Source organism: Morus notabilis, unplaced genomic scaffold, assembly GCF_000414095.1.
Source record: "Morus notabilis unplaced genomic scaffold, ASM41409v2 Scaffold275, whole genome shotgun sequence".
NCBI lineage: Eukaryota > Viridiplantae > Streptophyta > Magnoliopsida > Rosales > Moraceae > Morus > Morus notabilis.
This window is the reverse complement of record NW_010359601.1, coordinates 133,041-145,631: the sequence shown is the minus strand read 5'-3', so window position 1 is coordinate 145,631 and position 12,591 is coordinate 133,041. Positions and strand designations below refer to the sequence as shown.

The window sequence follows — 12,591 nt, the reverse complement described above, 5'->3', positions numbered from 1 at the left end:
TAAATCAATTTGATTTTCAAATTGGACAACTTATCAAATAAGTTAATTGGATAACTATGGAGAGCAAGCAATTTAAATCCCAAAGGGATTCATACTGTCTTGTGCATTCACACTATGTAAACACATTCACATGTGTGTTTCAAATTTTAAATTTAAATTTAAACTTAAATAATCATATTATTTAATTTATAATTAATTCTCAATTAATTATCCTTAAGCATTTTATTTTAGAATTCCATAATTATAAAATTCTCATTTTGCCCTTAGTGTCTTGTAGAATTACAAGAACGATGCGGAGACTTATGGACCTATAATTCTGAGCTCCAATAAAATTAATAATTAATTAAACTCTTTAATTAATTCATTAATTATATTAATTCCAATAGTTATTCCACTATAAACTTGGATATGCACTCTCGTAATTATAGACATAAATTACTTTTAAACTGTGAAGTGTCCATTTGATATTGTCATTGCATATAGATCAATCCTCCATAAATAATTCATAATTAGAGTTAGGGGAAATCTGTTAACCTCTCTAATTACGTATTTATCCTTGAATACCATGATTCTCTAATGGATAGTGATTCATAAAACAAATTCATGAATCAGAGCTCCTACTGGTACAAGTACCGAATCAACCCTCAAGAGAATTATTTATCTACTTCTTTCTCAAGAATGAATGGATTCCATCGCGTATAATAACATTCTCAGCTACCCACTTCTTCATGTCTTCAAAATACAAGAAATGGGATTCAGGATCTCAAAATACGTATCAAGTAAATCAAAATACACAAATCCATATATATGAGTCTACTAAGAACTCAAGATTAAGATCATTCTATATATGACTATCGGTAGACTCAATTAGAATTTCTATACTTAATGAAAATTATTTGAAATTCATATTATGTCTATGTCCCTGTTTCATATAATCTCATTATGTGTAATACACTCATTCAATATCTCACCATATTAATAGTGCGGATAACACCGTTCCATTCCAAATGGGAATGAACTATATTAATAATGTTTTAATTAAAAAATACAAATTTAAATTTAAATTCATTACGAATGTCGTTTTGATTATTATCCTTAAATATTACCCTCTCACATATAACACTTATATACAATATTTAAGGTCACATAAATAATAATGGAATTTTCCCTTAAATATTACCCTCTCACATATAACACTTATATACAATATTTAAGGTAACATAAATAATAATGGAATTTTCACTAATATTCATTAATATTCATTAATATATGCACATAAAATAATGAATAAACTCTTTTATTAAATAAATAATAAATATCATATTACATCTCATGCTTTTAGGACATCATTCTCAACCTTGTGACAACCCCACATCAGATATAAGGTAAGAAAAATACTGGAAAGCGGACGGTGCTCAAAGCAACCAAATACCAATATACTTGTTGTCCAATCATAAATTATAAATATATGTCAAATTACTGAACTTATTTTAGAAGTACACGTGTTTAGATTTTTACCTTTTATTTTTAATTAATACCTTTTAACTAATATCATATTTGATTAAAAGGGTGTTAATCAAAAGTGAAGAGTAAAAATTAAGACTCCTATAGTCTAAAAAGATATTTTTCTCATATATACATGGTTGCTCTCCAATTACATGACGCAAAGTATGCGGATATTACTTGTGTCATCTTTTGAATGAATAAATAAATTTTTTTTTATTTAGTTCGTTGATTTGAATTTTTAATTTGAGTTAAAATGTGAATTTATGTGAGAGTTTTTTACTGTAATAAAAAAGTTAGATGTGATTATTTCTTAGAGCTTTTTACTGTAACAAATATCAAATTTTAAACTTAAATCGGTGAAATAAACGGGACTAATAAACTATATAGTGAGGTTGCGGTATACAATAAAAAAATCTTCCTGATGGAAAATTTTGAAACTGTACATTGGTCAAAGGACTCAAGGGGACAGCTCAAGCGTTGCCTGAATAGTAGGGTTTTTTTTTTTTTTTTTTTTTTGAAGCTTTGCCTGAATACTGTTATGCATGATGTTTCAATGTATCCAGATTTTTATAGATGAAAAAAAGATTTTCTCTAACAGAGCCTCTCCACTGACAGGCTCAGTTTTTTACCATTAAATATAGGCAAAATCACGTGAAATTAAAAAATTATACAAAACGGATAATTTTTGGTACAAATACGAGAGTTAGAAATGAAGTACTTTCAATAGATCATTTCTTCAGTTATGACCTTTCTAGTTGATTATATTTTACACAGCAAGTAACGGATTTATTGGTATTAGTACATAATAAATTTCCTATTTAAAAAAAAAATAGTTATTGAGTACTAGTAGTACTAATTTGATCCTGGGAATCGTTTAGATTACATAATATACAGTAAATAATAAATCTACAGTCATTTTCCTCAATTGGACAAAAAGCCAGCCATTTTACTTCGGTGGGTGACTTTGCAGAAATTTCCCTAAATTTTGTGTACTATTTCCGCATAAAGCAACTTTAGTTCAATTATACATAATACATGATCCACGTGAATGCCCATGAACGATTGATGATCATACGAGGATGTTGGAATTCATGCACTAACAAAATTGAAGTGAAAATTGATCTTTGTTTAACAGAGAAAAATTGATCTAAGATTTACAAAATTTCAGCAGAAATTTACTATGAACATTTAATTTCAATATTTGTCAGCAAAAATTCACAATTTGGGACAAATTCAAAAAACTCCATGAAGATATCAAATTTGACTCTAATTGTGTGACCAACTAAGCAGTTTGTGAGGATCCCATAATTGCTCTGGCATAGGCCACGGGAAGGGATAGGAATTTCCTTGCTTTTCCTACATAAGCGCGCTGCGTGAAGTTGTCATAGTCATTGGCTTCAATAGAGTCCAATATTTGTCTATATAGTAATAAAGATGCCCACACTGGCCATCGACTTGCCGAGTTGAGCCCTGAAACGCCCTTCTCAGCCTCATCAAAGAACATTCTAGCTCTCTTTATTTGGCCCTTCATAAAACTCCGCCACTTGTCCGTTACTTTCCCACGGAAGATGTCTTCATCCGATAGGCCGGCGCGTGCAAGTTCATCTTGTGGGAGATATACCCTTCCTCTCCTAGCGCTGCCATGATCAACTCAACATTATCACAACATTCAGGGCATGTTTACCGAGCCGTAATAAAAATGTAAAAATGAATATTAATGGGAATTATTGATTCTCTTTTTGGTTTTTACTAGTCAAAAAATGCGTATTCTATGCACGTAATTCATTTAAAACAACGGTTATATAAATCGTTAAAAAAACAAAAAGAGAAAGAAGAAAAAAAAAGACAAAAGAAATAAAGATAAAAGCATAAAAAAAGATCTAAAGCAAAAAGTAAGAAAAAAAAAAGAGCCCAAAACGTATTTAAAAAAAAAAAAAAAGCCTCTCCCCTCTCCCCCAAAAAAAAAAAAAAAAAAAAAAAAAAAAAAACCCCCCCCCCCCCCCCCAAAAAAAAAAAAAAAAAAAAAAAAAAAAAACATTTCATGCATGCCTTTTCGCAAATTACTAAGGGAGAAATTCGCCCTTAGTGATGTAGTATAGATAGTATAAATTTATCCATTTAGAATATGAAATTAAAAATAATCCAATTTCCTTTCCAATGCTATTAAATATAAGAATAGAAATCTTATCAATGTAATTAGCAAAATATACTTTTACATAATTATAAATAATCTTTGGCTTATTATATGAGAACTTATTAAGGTTACATAAATAAATTTGACATTACTTCCCTTTAACCTAGATTCAATATTAAGGAGTGCAAGGATTAGTATCCACTTTCTCTCATTTCTTATATTTGTGAAAAAATGATTAGAAGCACTAATGGATTCAGCTCCACAATTAATAGAAAGTAAGTCCGATTATAGATCCATGTTGTTGGACTCACTTTCTATTAGCGTGTAGTGTTGAGCAGCACCTATACCCTTAGCATTGTTCATATTCATATAGGGCCCAACAAATTACAATTCCTAATTACGAAAGTAGACGCATAATTAAATGGGAAAGGGAGCACATCTTTTTCCCTTTCGTTTTGACGTGAAGCAGATACACCCTTAAAGCGAGATCAAATCCATAATTTATTAAACTGGCTCATAGAAAAATATCATAATAACCAAAAAGGAACAGAGTTAATAAGTTTATTCCACAATGCCGCACTTTTTAATATGATGCTGAAATCCTAATTCAATAGAAGATGTGCACAAGAAACTTACTCTTCCCCGACGTCTCTGAGTATGTTAGTGAGCTGATTTGCAATCCCAAGTGCCAATGCAGCATTGTAAACACTCTCTGTTGAAGCTTTTGATTCCGGGGATATCCCCATTACAGGAACACTCATAAGTCCAACAGTCCCAGCAACATAGTAGCAGTAAAGGTATAGCTCATCAAAGTTCCTGTACCTTGACTTTCTCAAGTCTAGCCTCATTCCTTCTATCATGTCCCTAAAGGGCTGTCCAAAGAGAAAACTCTTAAAAATTCACTTATGGTAACATAAGACACGTTCTACCTAACTGCAAGTAGGTGGATCAATAACCATGGTTTTTTCATGACATATAGTCAGGTTGTACCTGTATATCAACGGGATAATTTGAGACGGCGTGAGATAGAGCGGCATCATACATATCGAACGGGCGACCTTCAAAAAGATCACTCAACCGTTGTTCCCATCTGTCAAGAGCCTTGGGTGTGATATGTGAAGCATTAGGTCCATCCACTAGCTCATCTGTCCTTCTGCACCACACTGCATACTCAACAACAGTCTTCAATTACCATCCCAAATCGTTGAGCACGCCCAAAATTACTTGTTTTCATCAAATATCAAAAGCAAACAAAATAACCAAGACGCACTAACTTATGCAAATCAGACTGAAAGGATTTATCTTTCCTTTTTGTCTAGCCTTTCCAGGCATAGAATTATGCCTAACACACTGGTTCAATAACACTTATTTTTTCTTTTAAATTGTCATTGGTTTTCAAATGACCTCCTTTTGCATAACACAAAGAACAATGATTAAAATTTGGTTTAACTCCCCCAAGCAAAATAGACATGTATTAAAATTCATTTGATTGGTAAATTAAGATTCTGTCGTCGATTCGAGTTTAAAATTTGAGTTTTATTTTAATAAAAAATTCTCAAAAACAGTCGTATTTAATTTTTTTATTATAATAAAAAATTCTCATATAAAATCACATCTCAACTTAAATTAAAAATTTAAATAAACGAATTAAACCGACCTTGAGTAGTGGCAAGTGGACGAACAACAAACCTGACAGACAAAAAATAAAAGGCAAGCTTAGTGGGAATAGTCATACGAACCATAAATTGCCCAAACAGCTTTTCTCCGTTCTGGTGTCATGATTAATGTGCCTGAGATTCAAAAAAAAAAAAAAAAAACGAATTAAATTTCCCAAAATATATTGTTCAAATATCATTGAATTCAATAGTAAATAGTAATAGATTTGCTATAATATGACCAAATAAAATTGTGTGCCTCTGCTCAAAGACAAAGGCTCGTTGACTATGTTTATATCACTACACAAGTCCAAATTTTCGAGTTATTTTTCATTTTTCTCAGCAACCAAACAATATTGCCAGTGGGAAACAGCAGCAAGTACACAAACGAAAGACTTATTTGAAAGATGATAACTTTTTGTTATTTTTGAAAGTCGAAAAGAGATATTGAAAAAAGTAATCATAACAATAATAAACTACTTTATGACGCACATAAAAAGAAATATATATATATATATATATATATATATATATATTGAAACGAAAGGGAAAAAGAAAAAGTACCCAGATAAAATGTCTTAGCGTACTCGGCACAGACTTCGCCACAGCGATTAAAAGCGTCTTTTAAGAGATCCCAATTGGTGCTTTCATCAGTAGTCGTTTCAACGGTTGGATTAAAGTGCAAAGCTTTGTCTTTGTTGTGTGTAATATTACCATTATTGTTACTAATACTTTGTTCTCTGACGAGAGCGGCTTGTTTGAGCACCACTTGGTAGACCTTCTCTTCGGAAGATCTCGCTGGGGTTGCCACCGTGCCCGAGAACGCCAACGCTTTAGAAGAAGAAGAAGAAGAAAAAGAGCACGTTTTGGATCTCCTTATTGGAACTCCATTTCTGTTCACAAGCCTGCTCAGCAAAAGGGTGGTGGTGGTGGTGGTCTCTTTGGGACAAACCCCCCAAAGAACACCACTAGACATCTCTCTCTCTCGACCAGTTTTTTTTATTTTTTTCTTTCTGTTTGGAGGGAGGCTCCTAATCCTATCGCTCACTTTTTTCTGGTTTGAATTTGGTTTTCTTTTTGCTTTTTTCTTGACTTATATATTGCAAAGTTACTCAACGAATGAGAGTTGAATTCAACGAAGGTGCTCCACACCTCTCAACGGCTGACACATGGAAGTATGGCACTGTGTGGGCAGGAATACCGTCTTGACATGTAATTCACACCCCTAGGCCCAAATTCTTTAAATAATGACAATTTAACCGTCATTTTTTAATTTTGATAAAATGATAGACCTTCAAGATTAGGCCAGCCTAGATCATTATTGTACCCGAACCGGCCCAGTCTGAAGTATTTTTTTTTAATTTTTTCTTAAATTTCATTTATATTTCAACTCTAAAAATGATTCTTAAATTTTGTAAACTTGACCATTTTCATTAAATTCTCATGGTTTCCCTCCACATGTCCCTATTTTTTGAGCATCATGGGAAACTCACATGGAGTTCAATTGAGGAAAATCGGAAAAGTTGCTGCATTTAATTATAAAATTAGGGTTTTTCATCAAGTAATTTTTTTGTTGCAATAGGACACCGAATTGAAACTACAAAGTACGTAGGCAAAAAAAAATAAAGATAAACATCATAAAACAAAAAGGCATCGGTCTCTGAGGTAATAAAGCATCAATAATACCATGGCTACCTCACTGTTGTCAATGGTTGCAGAATCCAAGTTCAATTCGAGTTATGGAAGCCACCAGCATCAAAAGTCCCAAATTTTCCTCTCTCTTAGACGTTGAAATCAAACCCAAATAAAACGCTAATCTGCCATATCGAACAAAATTGATTATAACACGTGGCCTCGTTCACTTCGCAGATTCGAGTTTTTAATTCGAGCTGAGATGTGACATTTTCTGAGAGCTTTTCACTGTAGCAAAAAAAGTTGATGTGACATTTTTTGAGAGCTTTTTACTGTAGAAATCTAAAACTAAAAACTCAAATCGGTGAAATGAACGAGACCCAAATTGATTCCCGCGATTAATCAAATAAGGGTATTTTGGACTTTCTCGGGGGAAAATAACATGTGATAGGTCACGTGGAAGAAATCGTGAGGAAGTCGACAGAACTAGATAGAAAGTTTCAAATGTAAATGCTTACAGAGTTGGGAAGGTATTTTGCCAAAATTAAAATAAGAAAATGCAAGTCATCAAATATCACCTACTAAACACCTTGGAGACCAATAATACCAGTTGCTCTTTTTTCATTAAAAAAAAAAAAAAAAAAACAAGATTTCTGACTAGTAATTAACAAAAGAAAATATATTCACCCAAAAGACACACACACACACGCAAACACTATTGGCCTCTAAATCTTTCCCTCTCACTTGCAACTTGTAATATATATACCATTCATATTCTTAAATTCTGCATTGTCTTGAAACATCAGTTAAATTTGGATGGAATATTGCAAATGTATTGAAAAAAAAAAAAAATTTAAATCAAATTACTTTCTTCAACTAGTGTCTCAATGAACTCGTCCAAAATAATATTTTGTTTTCTTTTTTACTATTTTCCCCTTCTTATCTAACATAACTGAACCGATTAGATCTCTATAAATACATGGTGCGTCTGTTCATGCATGTGCATATATATATATATATATATATATATACACATATATATATTAGGCCCCGTTCGGGGTTGCTGCGGCAGCCCACAAAAGCACTTATGTCAGAATTTTGTGGGTAAAAAGGTGTTTGGTAACTATGTCCAGGGCTAAATTATTTGACAAGTTACTGCTCCTAACAGCAGATTTTAAAACCTGCTCAGACCAGCTTTTGGATTCTACTTACGGAAGAAACCGTGCTAGAGCTTGTCAATTGAAGCTTCAGTTCCTAAAATGCCATAATAAAATTATATTACTAAATTTGCCCTCCTGACTTTTTCCAGAAACCCTCTTTTCTTTTATATCAATATATATATATATATATGTATATATGTATAGATTGGGTTTTAAGAAGAAAGATCGCATGAAGATCCTTAAAATACTATTGGCCCCCATAAAATCTAAAACTTTTCGGTGCAATTATATAGCAAAATTTAGAAAAAAAAAATCATTTTATTAACTTTTTATGATATAAATATAACAATTTATCTCCATATTTATGGTCATTTTAAAATCTACAACAATAATTTAGAATTATCATTTATCAATCATTTAAACACAACTCTAATTAATACGACAACATTTTTAAAATACAATTTACTAAACACTAAATTGCTTTTTATTACATGTGATTTTTCACCTAACACAGTTAAAAGTAATTACCATTGCAATACTAAACCAGCGTAGGACAAGCTACTCTGTACCCACGTAATAAAATCAATATGTGCTATATGACATTCCAATAGAATTGTGGGGGAAAAAGCACGGATCAAAACACAAACATATACACAAAGAGACATGATTTTAATACTTGGACGCAAAGCAATACGTGGTTTTATTTAGTTTTAATGTTTCTGGACATTAGATTAATGACAAAGGTTAATACGGATCTAATAATCTAACGGAAACCTATTAATAAGCTAATTTTTATATACTACAGTAAAATTTCAATAAAATATAGGAAAAAATCACTTTATACCCTATTATAATTTGGGGAAAAAAATATTTTTAATATACTCTGTAATTGATAACATTGAGACAGTAGCTTGATGTTTTAAAAAATATCATCTTAATATTTTGAAACCTTGTTTAAGATATGAAATATCTTTTCTACCATTTTTTATTTTTATTTTAATTGTCTGAAATTAGGAAAAAGGACCGGAAGTATAAGTAAAAGAGAAAAATGGTTAAACGGCATTTCATATTCAAAGAAATAGTTTTAGCTAGATACCAAAATGAAATCTTTAAAATATAAGGGTATATTATTTTAATATTAAAAAAAGACATACTACTATTCGAAAAACACAAGGTTCCCTAAAGTATATCCTAAACATTCACGTGTCTGATGTACTAAAGTAGAAGATATCAGGGCCTGTTTAGTTCGTTGATTCGAATTTTTAATTCGAGTTGAGATGTGATTTTATGTGAGAGCTTTTTACTGTAGCAAAAAAGTTAGATGTGATTATTTATGAGAGTTTTTTACTGTAACAAAACTCGAATTCTAAACTCGAATTAACGAAATGAACGGGGCCTCAATGTTTAGGATTGGATTGAAAGCAATCATATTGATTTTTCAAAAAGAAAAAAAGAAAGAAAATGATTATGTTGAGTAGTATCTTATGCTTGGTAGGAATTGTGAACTTATGTCCTATCTCATTCCTTATCGCGCACTCCAAACATATACCAAAGGCATATCTTCATGGTTCAAAAAAAAAAAAAAAAAAAAAGGGATGTGCGTTCAACAGTTCAATGGCTTCCCCAACTGCTGAACAATGAACACTCTCCACGGCAGCAAAGAAAAAGTGCCGATTGATCGCTCGAGCTCGATCGTTCAAGAAGATTTGGGGACATGAATATAGTATAAATGGCTACAAGTAAGGCACGAAAATGAAGAGTGACCCGTCATTTTGTTTGAACATATTGATCACTCGTTCATTGTCGCCACTTTTCTCTCCTTGTCCTTTGCATGCATACATATGTCGTTTATGTTGTTATTCGATGTTGAATAGTACACACGCATGTGTATTTCAGTCTCATTCCAATTACGGGCCCACTTAAAACCTAGAATATTTCAGCATCGCACAAGCATGTACTTGTGAAAATTTTTCTGATGATCCCTACATAGAAGTGCGGGTGAATATTGATCACATGTGCGTAGGTGCATGAAGATATGGATTTGTTTTGTGACCCTTCCCGTGTCCCCTAATTAATATCATATCTTGTCAATTAAAATATTTGAAGTCACATAGAATTTTAATTCATGTGGCATAATAATTTAATTGATATGACATTATTTGATTGGTGAAAAATGAAAGAGATATAATTGTTCAATTTGAATAATATATACATATATATACAATTAGTTACATTTTGTTAAAGTATAAAACTATTGTTGGCCCACCTCCTAACAACTTAAGCTTTTGGGATGGATTGGTAAACTAACATGGTATCAGAGCGGGAGGTCCTGAGTTTAAACCCCCGTAATTTTACTCTTTATCCCCATTTAAAATTGTCATCATGTGTTGGGTCTTAATATATCTCGAGTTCAAATATTCACGTATTGAGCTTTCTAATTAATTTACCCACACGATTGCGTATTGTCCAGCCCAAATGTGAGGGGGAGTGTTAAAGTATAAAACTATTGTTAGCCCACCTCCTAACAACTTAAGCTTTTGGAATGGATTGGTAAACTAACACATTCATAATCGTAATAACCTAATTAGTGTCTTCGTTAGCCTAATAAAACCAGCAGAGATAGTGGCTTGTATTAGTTGCTTTTTGGTTGGAGGAATTATCTCCCCCGTAACTTGTCTGTTGATTAATAACACTTGCTATTTTTATTAAAAATAAACAAACATTGTAGTAAAAAAAAAAAGTACTTCAATAATTGAACTAGTTATAACGGGCAAAAACATCTTTGGTTTTTGTATTTCTACGTTGTTCACATAAGTCCATGTACATATGTCATGTATATATACAATTAGAAAATCCTTGATGATGAGCCAAACAACATGTGGGAATGCTTACACCTTATTATTTGGCCGAACATTATAATCATTAGTTTAAAAACCATGATATTATACTGTTAAACTAAAAATTAATCATGAATACATAAACCATTAACAAATAAAAAAAAAAAGTCACGTGTATATAAACAAAATTCATTGATCACCACAAAGTTAATGTACATAAATTATGGACGTCAAACATGACATGAAGAGGCACAAGTTTAAATGGGGGGCGGGTCTGGGAACATATGGGAAGGTCTTACTTCTGATATATGGTTCAGAGCAACGACAAACAATCATAAGTTTTTTTTTTTTTTTTTTCCTTTGTTGTTTGCTCTTTTTCGAAGAAAATAATTCCTTTCGCATATGTGAACAGAGAACGTGAGGCACCGAGGTTTTTTTGGCAAAGTGAGCGCTGTCCGCTGTCGCTGTGGGGACTGGGGAGAAACGACAGTCGACAAATAGCCAATTTTGTTGTAATTGTTTTTTCTTTTTTTTGTTTTGTTTTCTTTTTCTTTGGTTATTTTTGTGTTTTTTATCTCTCAATTTTTGACCATGAATCCGACAGAACACCGAAAGCGTTCAGACTTCAGCTGGCTTTTCTATGTAATGTATCTTTATTAATTTTTGTTCAGTCCCCATCTTGGAAGTGTCTGAACGCAAACGACTTAAAACGACTTTATTGTATTTATGTGATGTGGCTTTTTCTTCGGCCTTAATTAGTATGGGAGAAAGCAGCAAACACTAATTAATTAAAAAAAAAAAAGCTAAAATATTCTAATACGACAGATAAACCATTAACAGACAACCCTCCTCCGGATCAAACAAGCTGATACGGTGTTCGTAAAATAATATTGGTTCGGATAATACTATCCTCCTTCACGTGATAATAGAATATGAGTCCCGTAATATTAGAGAGTTCATAAATTAAATCAGTCCCGTAATATTACAAGGTTCATAAATTAAACCAGTCCCATAATATTATAGAATTCATAAATTACACCTTGAGCGTTTCGTTCTGGATAGTGTGTTAAAATGAACAAATCCATTTTTTTTTAATATATATTCATCGTCTTCCTTAACATACAAGTGATCCCTGGCGGGACCCTCCCTAACACAGGGAATAAGGGATTGTTAATAAGATTTTACAACAGGAGTGAGACAACTTCTTAAAAGGAATAATATGAAAATGAAACTCAAGTGTTGCCTATAGTTATCAATCACATTATTTGATGTATTACACAGATCATACATTGCGGGCTAATATGTTAATGAAGGGATAAAACCCGAAATCCAATATTGCGGCTACTTATAATGAATAGACTTTACCATAATTTCAAACTCATCTCAATCTAATAAAAGTGAAGACCGATGGTATTAAATTGACTTGATAGAATTTGCGAACATCCCTTCAAAAGTTGAACATTGCCGAGCAGGTGCAAACCCACTTGGTGGAACATGTTGGGCTGCATACAGTGCACTTAATGCCATAAATAATAGTCTTGTTGACAATACGCAGTGGGGGACAAGGCTGTGAGTCAAGCAAAATGCTACGGCACTTTAACTAACAAAACAAAAAATGCTAGGCAATTATGTAACTGCGCGCGCATATATATATATATATATATATA

General features: G+C 32.2%; 1 protein-coding gene across 1 annotated transcript; it reads right to left on the bottom strand.

Annotated features, from left to right (window-relative positions):
• Positions 1-2,668: 2,668 nt before the first annotated feature.
• Positions 2,669-6,345, bottom strand: LOC21396478 (phytoene synthase 2, chloroplastic). The gene is made up of 5 exons (XM_010094875.2): positions 5,860-6,345; positions 5,380-5,430; positions 4,631-4,803; positions 4,277-4,512; positions 2,669-3,143 (listed from the first exon to the last, which is right to left on the bottom strand). The coding sequence occupies exons 1-5, from the start codon at positions 6,269-6,271 to the stop codon at positions 2,789-2,791; spliced, it is 1,227 nt and encodes a 408-aa protein (XP_010093177.1). The 5' UTR covers positions 6,272-6,345; the 3' UTR covers positions 2,669-2,788.
• Positions 6,346-12,591: the final 6,246 nt, after the last annotated feature.

Coding starts and splice junctions, on each gene's coding strand:
- LOC21396478 (XM_010094875.2), bottom strand. CDS start 6,271: ATGTCTAGTGGTGTTCTTTGGGGGGTTTGTCCCAAAGAGACCACCACC. Junction 5,431..5,859: donor CGCTAAGACATTTTATCTGG/GTACTTTTTCTT, acceptor TTTGAATCTCAG/GCACATTAATCATGACACCA. Junction 4,513..4,630: donor ATTATCCCGTTGATATACAG/GTACAACCTGAC, acceptor CTCTTTGGACAG/CCCTTTAGGGACATGATAGA.